Source organism: Periophthalmus magnuspinnatus, chromosome 5 (assembly GCF_009829125.3).
Source record: "Periophthalmus magnuspinnatus isolate fPerMag1 chromosome 5, fPerMag1.2.pri, whole genome shotgun sequence".
Lineage (NCBI taxonomy): Eukaryota > Metazoa > Chordata > Actinopteri > Gobiiformes > Gobiidae > Periophthalmus > Periophthalmus magnuspinnatus.
The window spans coordinates 4,191,235-4,203,019 of record NC_047130.1 but is presented as its reverse complement, the minus strand read 5'-3'; the positions used below and the strand labels follow the sequence as shown (position 1 = coordinate 4,203,019).

The following is an 11,785-nucleotide window of genomic DNA, read 5'->3' as shown; positions in this document are numbered from 1 at the left end:
ATACATATATATATATATATATATATATATATATATATATATATATATATATATATATATATATATATATATATATATATATAATACTCAGTCTGCTGAAGTTCTTGTATGGTGCTGAGGAGCACGTGAAAATTGTTTTTTCTCAATTCCAACTGAAAATAATTTGAAGGTTATGTACATTTAATTAGCACATGCTGAGGTTTTAAGCTACAGAAGCATTATTTTCTATTTTCTGATCAGTTAGTTCAATCATGGAATCTGCTGTAGCCACTCCTCCAGTTTGGGGGTCATTGCCCCAAGTGCGCCAATGACCATGGGCACCACTGATACTTTGACCTTCCAGATTTTCTTCAGCTCGTCTTTGAGCCCCTGGTATTTCTCTAGTTTCTCATGTTCCTTTTTTCTGATGTTCCCATCACTCGGCACTGCGATGTCCAACACAACAGCTTTGCTCTGTTGTTTATCCACCACCACAATGTCCGGTTGGTTCACCATCACTATTCTGTCAGTCTGTATCTGGAAGGCCCACAGGATCTTGGCTTGATCATTCTCCACTACCTTTGGAGGTGTTTCCCTCCTTGATCTCGGGGTTTCCAGCCCACACTATGCACAGATGTTTCTGTACACTATGCCCGCCACTTGGTTATGCCGCTTCATGTATGCTTTCCCTGCCAGCATGTTACACCCTGCAGTTATGTGCTGGATTATCTCAGGGGGCTCTTTGCACAGCCTACACCTTGGGTCTTGTCTGGTGTGGTAGATCTGGACCTCTATCACTCTGGTGCTCAAGGCCTGCTCCTGTGCAGCCAGGATAAGTGCCTCTGTGCTGTCCTTCAGTCCAGCTTTCTCAAGCCACTGGTAGGATTTCTTGATATCAGCTGCTTCAGTTATGTTTTGGTGCTACATCCCATGCAGGGGCTTGTCCTTTCATGAGTTCCTTCAGCACCTCTTCCTCTGCGCTCCACTGTCTGACATGTCTGAGCATGTCATCTCTTGGGGCTTGTCCTTCATGTACTTATGGCCCTTGGATGTTTCATTCGGGGCTGTGTAGACTTTTCTAATTTTCCATTTCTCTACTATGGTAGGTGGTCATAGACCATCAAAGTCTTCCCCATTGAGAACTCACATTGGGCTAATGTACCCAGCATCCTCTGATACTGTGTGAATCTGCACAAAACAAAACGCGATTTATATGTATGCAGTCACTGATTAGACAAGAAAAGAACGTGGTCCTGTTTTAGTGTCAAGGGTTGCTCACTGACTGACCCTTCCTCTGGGCTGGAGAATTCAGAATCAGAAGACTTTTACTGCCATCGTTTGTGAACACAGTTCACAAACTAGGAACTTACTTCGGTGATAAAGTGCAAATAAAACACACTGAATAAATACAAATACAAATAAGGGCACGCACAAAGTTATAAAAAGATTGCACCATTTGATGAAGCTCTTTAGGAGCACTTAATCCGGATTCCGGAAGTAAACTTTCCATTAATTTTTTCCCATAGACTTTTTGAAAAAAAAATTCAAAAAATTGAAATATTAAGAGTTCAAAGGCATCGCGGAGGCTAACCAGCTACGTGCTAACTAATAAAATACAAGATTCTGCGAAATGTTTTAATAACTTTGCGTTTATAAAGTTTCCGAAACCTAAAATTATAGGTCATGTGGTCATTAGTTACGTAGATGATTATGTCCGAGCAAGCATTTGATAGGTTCACCTTTTTAACCTATATTACAGTTCAAAAGAGAAGAGAAGACAAGAGAGATTATTTTGTCTCAATATTGAGGAGAAAGAGCGGAGAGGCAAAACCTTCAGTTTACAACCTCACTCCTTTCTGAAGTCTCGACCGTCTTTCTCCTCCTTTTATTTAGTTAGGGACCCTAGTTACAAATGTGTTCTCAAGGGATGGGGGACATACTTTACATACTTTACAAGCAGTGTAAAAACATATGACGAAATTCACAGAGAAATATATTTTGTTTTTGCATTTCTAAAGGTCATTCCCAAGATGTTTCTGTTTCAGGGTTTCAGAGTAACCTTCTTCCCATGGGATCCTGCAACTTTCAAAAGATATCTTCTGCAAGACTCAAGAACAAACATTAGTGCAGATTACATAGTTGAAATGAATATAATGATTATAATAAGAGTGAACATTACAGTACCTACAGTACCTTTAAAATGAACAGTGAGATAACATAATATAACTTGAATATATATTTTGAATCCATCACATTCAACCGTTTATTATTATTATTATTATTATTATTATTATTATTATTATTATTATTATTATTATTATTATTATTATCATCATTATTATTATTATTGATGTTTGGGGGTTTTTAAGTCAATGAGAAAACTGAATGTGATACTTAGTTCACTGTTGAGCTCCACTGGCTGGATTCAGGTGTCTCTGTCTAGGTTGTATTTCTGTAAAACGAAACTCTTTCTTTCTTTCACGAGTTAAAGAGGTAGCTTAGCTTTTTAAAGTAAAGTCCCATCTGATTTACTATCACAGAGCACCCTAGACCCACCTGCCTTATAAAAACACCCAGTCTAGCCTTTTACTTCATCACATTTGCCAGTTATTTTAGACAAACTTTAGGTTTCCATTGTACATAATGAGAAACCTCGTGTAAGTTTCTGTTTCCTCTGATGGGCGGACGCTTTCTTCACACTCAGCCCGAGTCAGCGGTCTGAATTGGCAGACTGCAGTGTGGAATAGTAGCCTAGTTTTTTGACAAGTAAGTGTCAGCATGAGCACGCTAAATCAACACTACGAGGAGAAAGTGCGTCCCTGCATTGACCTCATAGACTCGCTCCGGTCTCTGGGAGTGGAGCAGGACCTGGCGCTGCCCGCTATCGCTGTCATCGGAGACCAAAGCTCGGGGAAGAGCTCTGTGCTGGAGGCGCTCTCTGGAGTGGCGCTGCCCAGAGGAAAGGGTTGGTATAATGATCTCCCCTCTCTCTTCTAGCCTAAATATCCTACGTGTTAAATGTTAATTGCATTTTAGGTTAATATTGTACCGACATCTGTCGACGTAGGCGAATTAAATATGACTAGACGAAAAGGAGACTTTCACTTTCACAAAGTTTATATATATATAAATAAAAGTTTATATATATATATATATATCCATCCATCCATCCATTTTCTTCCGCTTATCCGGGGCCGGGTCGCGGGGGCAGCAGTCTAAGCAGGGACTCCCAGACTTCCCTCACCCCGGACACGTCCTCCAGCTCCTCCGGTGGGACCCCAAGGCGTTCCCAGGCCAGCCGAGAGACATAGTCCCTCCAGCGTGTCCTGGGTCTTCCCCGGGGCCTCCTCCCGGTGGGACGTGCCCAGAACACCTCCCTAGGGAGGCGTCCAGGAGGCATCCTGAGCAGATGCCCGAGCCACCTCAGCTGGTTCCTCTCAACGTGTAGGAGCAGCGGCTCTACTCCGAGCTCCTCCCGTGTGACCGAGCTCCTCACCCTATCCCTAAGGGTGCGCCCGGCCACTCTGCGGAGGAAACCCATTTCAGCCGCTTGTATCCGCGATCTTGTCCTTTCAGTCATTACCCAAAGCTCATGACCATAGGTGAGGGTAGGAACGTAGATTGACCGGTAAATCGAGAGCTTCGCCTTCCGGCTCAGCTCCTTCTTTACCACAACGGACCGATACAGCGACCGCATCACTGCAGACGCTGCACCGATCCGCCTGTCAATCTCACGCTCCATCCTCCCTCACTATATATATATATATATATATATATATATTTCAGACTTTTCCTCCAGCTCAATGGGATTCTCACGTGAAAGTGAAGGTCTCCTTTTCAACAACATGACTGAAAGTTCAGATATAGGTTAAAAAGCAGGCAAGTATATATCATATGTTATTAATGTAAGTTTAGGATGAGTTTACAGTTCTAGGAAATATAATGTCCCAATGAGACACCCATGTAAACCTGTGTGTGTGTGTGTGCGTGTGTGTGTGTGCGGGGGTGTGTGTGTGGGGGTGTGTGTGTGCGTGTGTGAGATTGTAAGATTCTAAATATGAAATATAACCATAGGCCCTCTGAGCAGGAAACTATATGCATTACATTTAGTTTATTGTGAATTAACATATTCTAGTATCTATTCTGTTTCCACCATGACAGGAATTGTGACAAGATGCCCCCTTGAATTGAAGATGAAGCGAAAGAAAGCTGGAGGAGAGTGGTATGGAAAAATTAAATATCAGGATCATGAAGAAGAATTAGAAGATCCAGCAGATGTGGGAGACAAGATTGTAAAAGGTATGATTTGGATTAAACATCACAATTAACATGTTATTTACCCCATGGTATATATTTTTTGTTTTATGAACTCCTAGCTCAGAACATTTTAGCTGGTAATGGGGTGGACATCAGTGAAGACCTCATCAGTTTGGAGATCGCCTCCCCTGATGTTCCTGATCTCACACTGATCGATCTTCCTGGAATCACCCGTGTAGCTGTGCAAGGCCAAAAAGAAAACATCGGAGAAACAGTAAAGCAATGTGTTTTGATTCAAGAGTCATTATGTTCATGCATCAACTTTTATTGCCATTAATCATATCTATTAATCATATCATTCTGTAGGGGCTATGGTTGATCAATCACTATATAGTAGTATAGTCGACCTCTGCACATCCCTTGGATGTAGATAGTTTATGTAGATTTTAAGAATTTATATGAAACAACAGCAGAAAGGAGAAGTTAGTGAGTAAGTTATCTGAAGATTAGTTATTTTGTTGGTATTTATATTTAAAAAGGCAGATTAAACTCATGATTCACAAGTTTAAAGCGGCAGGTTAGCCTACTTATTTAACTAAAACATAGTTAACATCATTATATTTACGATTTTACTGAAAAATGTGTCAAGTTTTATCAAACTTTAAAATTTTGGTGAAGTTCAGGATTTGACATATGTAATATGTAGAGGTAATTGTTACCTACCAACAATAATGTTAACATGGGTCTAAATTGCACTATAGTTATGACTACACTAGTAAAGATAAATTCTTGTTCAAACTGTCAGATTAATGTCTTCTTTGCCTGTAAATTGTCACTGCATTTTGGATGGAATTTTCCATGTTGTTGACGTAGGGATGACATATTCTATTTCAGAACTCATCGCTACTCCCTTTTTTTTATACTTTTCTTTTCAACTTTTCTTCACAAATTGACACTTACCTGATGTAAAACTATGATAAGTAATTACCACAGATACTATCCCACCAAACCAAGTCATAGTTATAAAAAGATGAAAACCTCTCATATGCACTTTAATGTGTCTAATGTCTAATCGATCAGTAGTATGTCTTTAGTAAGATTTTTTAGGCAAATATAACCCTACTTTCTACTATTAGTGTATTGAATTTAGGGCTGCAGAAGTTCACAAAACACAACCACAAGCATTAACATTTAGGAGAAGAATATGAACTACCAATCTAATACAAGAATATTGTATAATTTTTGTATTTTATTTTTTATTAAAATAGAATATATTGATGTTTCCGGACAAAGACATTCTATTACCTAAACAATGGCAACTTCTGTGGTTCGATGATTCAGATTGTGATTAATTGTGCAGCCTTATTTGATAAAATTAAAAGAAATTCAAAATGTAAACACATGCATTGGGTACTTTTTAGATAAAGAGACTCATCTCACGGTTTATCAAAAAACAAGAGACAATCAGTCTGGTGGTGGTTCCTTGTAATGTGGACATAGCCACGACAGAGGCTTTGAAGATGGCCCAGGAAGTGGATCCTGATGGAGAAAGGACTTTGGGTGAAACACTTCAAAATAAATAGAATATATACTTAACCACTGCTCACTTGACTTACACGTTCACTTTGTGTTTTAGGTATTTTGACTAAACCAGATCTGGTGGACAAAGGCACAGAGGAGACAGTGGTGGACATAGTACATAATGAGGTCATCCATTTGACAAAAGGGTTTATGATCGTCAGGTGTCGAGGTCAGCAGGAGATCACAGACAATGTGTCTCTGCCAGCTGCCATGAAAAGGGAGGAGACCTTCTTTAGGGACCACGCGTTTTTTCAGTAAGTTTGTTGTTAAAGGTGCACTTTTTAACTTTTCATATGGACTGTCTGTCACCTGTTTGTGTCCATGGAGGTGTTATCTCTTTGCCCAGGATGCTCCACAGTAAGGCATTATCTATAATTATACATATACATTATACTATTATGCATATACAATTGCATGTGTTTTGTTGTTAAAGAGGTACTTTGAGCTTACTGTGAGCAGGTTGTCTCTCCACAGATCTTACCTTAAACTTGGCCTAGTGGCATCACATGCTTGTCTCCATAGAGATAGAAAAAGTTTAATACCATAATCTGGAACTTGCAGGAAAAGCAAAAACATCTAGACCAGTGGTTCTTAACCTTGTTGGAGGTACTGAATCCCACCAGTTTCATATGCACATTCACCGAACCCTTCTTTAAATTCAAGACACATGTGTTTTACTGGTGCACAAAATGAACCGTGCATTAACATCACTGTGTTCAAAGAATAAAACCAGTACAATGCATGAAATTACATACATACCTTTTCACAAAGACATGACCTACCACACTGAAATGATTTAAATTTTTTATCTTATGTATTCCAATAATGAACTTATTGTATTTATGCAATTTATTATTTTTAACATTTTAACACACACCGTAACTCCACAACCAATTGTGCTCTCATGTAAATTCATGTCAAAGCAGAGGCATGGGGCTCTTTAAATACGTTACTGTCATTACAGTAATGTGCTTCCATGGTCCCTCGAAGATATCCAATCAGAGCACAATTGTCACCGGGATCCTCCCAGTCAACGCTGGGGCATCACTCTGGCCGTGTCATGCTGTCTCAATTCACCAAAGTGCCTTTAAACGCTTGCTGCGTTCGAACAGATTTAAGTCAGGCGGGTACTTCGATAGGTACACTGAATCGTGCATTTGTCAAATTGGGACACTGCCAGCTTCTGGAGATGCTCGCAGTCCGCAAATCATATGAGTCGGGTGTGTGTCTTGACCTCCGCCGAACTCCTGAGACTGACTCACTGAACCCCTAGAGTTCGATCAAACCCAGGTTAAGAACCACTGATCTAGACAAACAGGACAAACAGGTGGCGGAAAGTTACTTAGTGACAGAATATTGAACAAGCACTTACAGTATTCAAGTATTCAGTACAATTATAGACATGTACACAATTTTATTTCTTTAAAGCACTCTATACAAGGAAGGATATGCTACAATCCCCAAACTGGCAGAGAAGCTTACCTTGGAGCTGGTGCATCATATTGAGGTGGGCTGTCGTTGACATATATATCATAATTAATCATGTTATAGATGTCTATAGATGTCTATCTTTTCAGACGTCTCTTCCTCGACTTGAAGAACAGATAGAAGAGAAACTGAACCAAACACGAGTGGAACTGGAGAAGTACGGTACTGGACCTCCATCTGATGTAGGAGAGAGGCTCATCTTCCTTATTGATGTAAGTAACTATGAATATAGGAATTTACTTGAAGGTACCTTCTTTCTTTTACACCTTTAGGCTGTTACACTGTTGTTAATTTCAACCACAGTCACATTTCAAGAAAAATGCATGTATTTCACAAATTCAATATTATATTATACTTTGTTTAATGTTGCACAATATTTTTGTGAATTTTATTCACTGACAGTGGCAATAAAACTGATTCTGATTCTGATTGTAGTGACATGTTGAACTTATGTTGGTTCTCATAATAATATTTATGAACTGTGTGTAATATGGCATACTTGTCTGCATTACTTAAAACTTAATGCTCATGTTTCAGAAAGTGACAGCTTTTACCCAAGATGCTCTCAGTTTAACCACCGGAGATGAACTAAAGTGTGGAGACAAGCTCAATGTCTTTTCTACACTCAGGAAAGACTTTGCCAAATGGAATTATATTCTGGACAAATCATGGAATAACTGTAGGTGTTATGATTCATTTGCTCTATGGAAGCAACACAGAAGTGACAATGTTCTTTTGCAGTTAATGAGAAAATTCAGAAAGAGGTGGACATCTATGAAGACATGTATCGGGGGAAGGAGCTGCCTGGATTTATTAACTATAAAACCTTCGAAGCCATGGTCAAGGAACAGATCAAGCAGTTGGAGGAACCTGCTATCAAAAGGCTCAAGGATACAGGAGGTATGGAGCTAACTATAGCAGTGATTAATTGAATAGTTTGGGTTCACGTGACACAACATTATACAATCCTTATATGTTAAAACATAAGCTAAAGGGCATGCCAGAATTATATAGTGGAATGTTTTGTTTTGCTGATGTTTTTTGACCTGGTTTATAGTGAATATCTCGCCGCCACTGCCGAATTATTATGACACAATCAAATTCTAGGACGTGAAGGCAAGTTAATTTTACAAATCTCACTCCAGGTTAATGTTTAGTGCTTCGCTCATTAATTTAGTCCCTTGTAACCAGACTCACACCTTCATAAAGTATTGAAGTAGTGTGTACTTTGGATCCCAGGAAATTCTGTTACCATAAATACATGTAAACGTCTTGTAGTAGATATTTCACAGTAGTAGATCTGACCTCTACTTTGACCAAATGTCTTACAGATTCTATTAGGAAGGTGTTCATACAGTTGGCCCAAAGTAGTTTCACAGGATTTCCAAACCTTCTGAAAACAGCCAAGGTATTTATTTGCATTATAGGTGTGTCTCAATAAGGGTTACTTAATATTATACTGTGACATTTTCCTGCCATCTTTGTTAGAACCAAATTGAATCGATTAAGGAGGAGAAGGAGACTACTGCAGAAGACATGCTGCGCACTCAGTTCAAAATGGAGATGATCGTCTACACCCAGGATAGGACCTACAGCTACAGCTTGAGTGAGAGAAAACGAGAAGAGGATGAAGAGGAAGAAAGACGCCAAAAATTCCACAAAAACAGGAGCATTGTCTACTATATGGACAACAAAGCAACTCTCCAAGAACTCATGTTACATCTTAAATCCTATTACCAAGTAGGTTATTTTCAATTGTAAATCCCTCCAATTAAATACCTGACACTTACCTCAACTTCCCTGCAGGGCACCACTCCAAATTGTCTGTCACATTGTAGTTATATCTTTTGCTTTTGGATACATCCAACTTTTTGGCATTTCCATCTTTTGCATCCATCTACTTATAGCCTGAGATTATGTGTCAGATAGTTTATCACATGCCATATAAATCAACATGGATGCAAAACATTTGATTATGAAACATACAGATTCAAGTTTAAGGAAACATATGAAAAATCTACTTAAATGAGCTTTAACTTTGTTATAATGGTTTTCCCCTCATGATAGCCTTACTCAAGAGTTTGATTGATTGAAGCATGTTTGTCCTGTATTATCCTGCATTTAAAGCTTGTGTTTCATGTACCTACCTTCCTGTCCCTGCCCGATCCCTGTACTTAGTTGCACTTATTTGTAAAGTTAAGACTCTAGGTTATACATGTAGGTTTTTGAATATATTTTTCTTGTCATTAAATAAAAATACATTAATGACAATACACTTGTTGTTATGGTGAAACTTCCATAGAGACTAAGCTTATCAGTTCTGCATTTATGAACAGGAAGTGGATCCCAGTGGAGAGAGGACTTTGGGCAAACATGTTAGAAAACATATAAATTCAAATGTGCCTAATTTTTTTGTTTATTTTCCATAGATTGCAAGCAAACGTCTGGCAGACCAGATTCCGATGGTCATCCGTTACAAAATGTTGCAGGAGTTGGCTGTGGATCTTCAGAGGCAGATGCTGCAGATGCTTCAAGACAAGGACAATGTGGAGTTTCTCCTCAAAGAGGATTATGACATCGGCACTAAAAGAACTCATTTGCAAAGTCGTCATGAGCGTCTCCTGAAGGCTCGAACATATTTAATTATGTTCTAGATATCACACATTATGTATATGACAGATGTAATGGAATCAGTACTCTCCATCCTTCAGCCTCAGCTAATTCAATGTATTCATTCATAACTGATAAAAATGGGCAAGGGTCATTGCAGTTTTTAAGTGTCTTCAGTATGTTTAAACCTAGTTAGCAATACTGTCACCTGGTGGTTATTTTGTGAAATTACTTATAAAGTTTCTAGAACTATTAAAAGTTAAAAGTCTGCATCAAAAAAATCTAACAAAATTTATAAGAGTGAACTTTATTCAAAACACATAAAAATAAAACAAGCTGTATAACAATTTCATTCTCCATTGCCGACAGGGCTTCCTTGACTATTGTCATCATTGTCAGATTTGTCGTCATCTAAAATGAAAAAAAAAAAAAAAATCTGCATTACATCAAATAATAATAAATATATATATATAAATATATATATATAAATATATATATATATAAATATATATATATATATATATATATATATATATATACACACACACACACACACACTATAATTACTCACTTTCAAGAGTCTGCTGAAGTTCTTGTATGGTGCTGAGGAGAACGTGAAACTGTTTTTTCCTCAATTCCAACTGAAATGATGTCAAGGTTCACTTTAATCTTATGGGATGGGGTAAAATATTGCTCTAAAACTTGAATATTTACACAATACCTTTGCATCTACATTTTCTTTAATATGAGACAGTTGCTGAAGCTCTTTGTCCAGTGCCTCCAACTGCCTGCAAAAAGGATTAAGTGTTACCATAAAAAGAATTACACACATTCAGTTGATGAAGCATACGTACTTTAACGTTTCATGTCTGTCTGGATGTTGTTGTATTACTTTAGCAAGAGCATCATATTCTGTGAAACAGACAAAATGTATGGCTATTACACTGTTACTGTACTACATTAAATTAGCACATGCTGAGGTTTTAAGATCCAAAAGCATTATCTTCAATTTTCTGACAAGTTTAAGTAAGCATTGTTACCTTGACGATTCTTTCGGATTCTTTTGGCTCTTTGGATTTCTTTTTTGCAGTCAGCAATTTTGTCATGTGCAGATGTGATGTTTTGCTCTACAAATAAAGATGTAAATAACATAAATGATTCTGTACATAAAATATAAAATATAGTACTTCCACTAATATGCTATTGATCAGGAATACCTATTGTTGTGTAGATTTTCTCATAATTTTCCATTTCTCTGAGATTCATGTCATACACCATCAAGGTTTTCCCCATTGAGAACTCACATTGGGCTAATGTACCCAGCATCCTTTGATACTGTGTGAATCTACACAAAACAAAACACGACTTATATGTATGCAGTCATTGATTAGACAAGAATAGAAAGTGGTCCTGTTTTAGTGTCAAGTGTTGCTCACTGACTGACCCTTCCTCTGGGCTGGTAGGAGAATTGCACCATTTGATGAAGCTCTTTAGGAGCACGTTAATCCGGCGGTCATCTCCTGCCCCATCCCCGTCAATAAGAAGGCGTTTACGAATAACTTCATCTGTGTACAAGGAACAGACAATTATAGAGAGTTATACCGAAAACCATGAACAATGTTAACTCAGGTAGGCTAGCCCACGGTTAGCTCCTGGCCCCATAGTTTACTCAAATGCCACATTTTCGGATTCTACGCATATGTGATAACAAATCATGTAAACAGCATAGTTTAAGTTGATTTCAAGCACATGCCGTATGTTGTCTATCTAAATATTAACAATCTACAACATCATTTTACCATCTGTGACGGCTCCCATGTTTGGACTCTTTGTTTGGTTTTGCGAGCTGTGGTTTTAAGGAGCTTCAGCG

General features: G+C 38.2%; 2 protein-coding genes across 2 annotated transcripts; one reads left to right on the top strand and one right to left on the bottom strand.

The window, feature by feature from the left end:
• Positions 1-2,639: 2,639 nt before the first annotated feature.
• Positions 2,640-10,119, top strand: LOC117370531 (interferon-induced GTP-binding protein Mx-like). Its single transcript, XM_033965976.2, has 12 exons — positions 2,640-2,944; positions 4,141-4,278; positions 4,356-4,510; positions 5,658-5,796; positions 5,873-6,071; positions 7,246-7,324; positions 7,395-7,517; positions 7,843-7,984; positions 8,047-8,205; positions 8,637-8,713; positions 8,794-9,045; positions 9,735-10,119. Exons 1-12 carry the CDS (start codon positions 2,758-2,760, stop codon positions 9,957-9,959), a joined length of 1,875 nt encoding a protein of 624 aa, XP_033821867.1. The 5' UTR covers positions 2,640-2,757; the 3' UTR covers positions 9,960-10,119.
• An 87-nt stretch (positions 10,120-10,206) lies between these two features.
• Positions 10,207-11,785, bottom strand: thoc7 (THO complex 7). The gene is made up of 8 exons (XM_033965983.2): positions 11,715-11,785; positions 11,360-11,480; positions 11,133-11,260; positions 10,956-11,042; positions 10,770-10,827; positions 10,637-10,703; positions 10,487-10,556; positions 10,207-10,326 (listed from the first exon to the last, which is right to left on the bottom strand). The coding sequence occupies exons 1-8, from the start codon at positions 11,731-11,733 to the stop codon at positions 10,265-10,267; spliced, it is 612 nt and encodes a 203-aa protein (XP_033821874.1). The 5' UTR covers positions 11,734-11,785; the 3' UTR covers positions 10,207-10,264.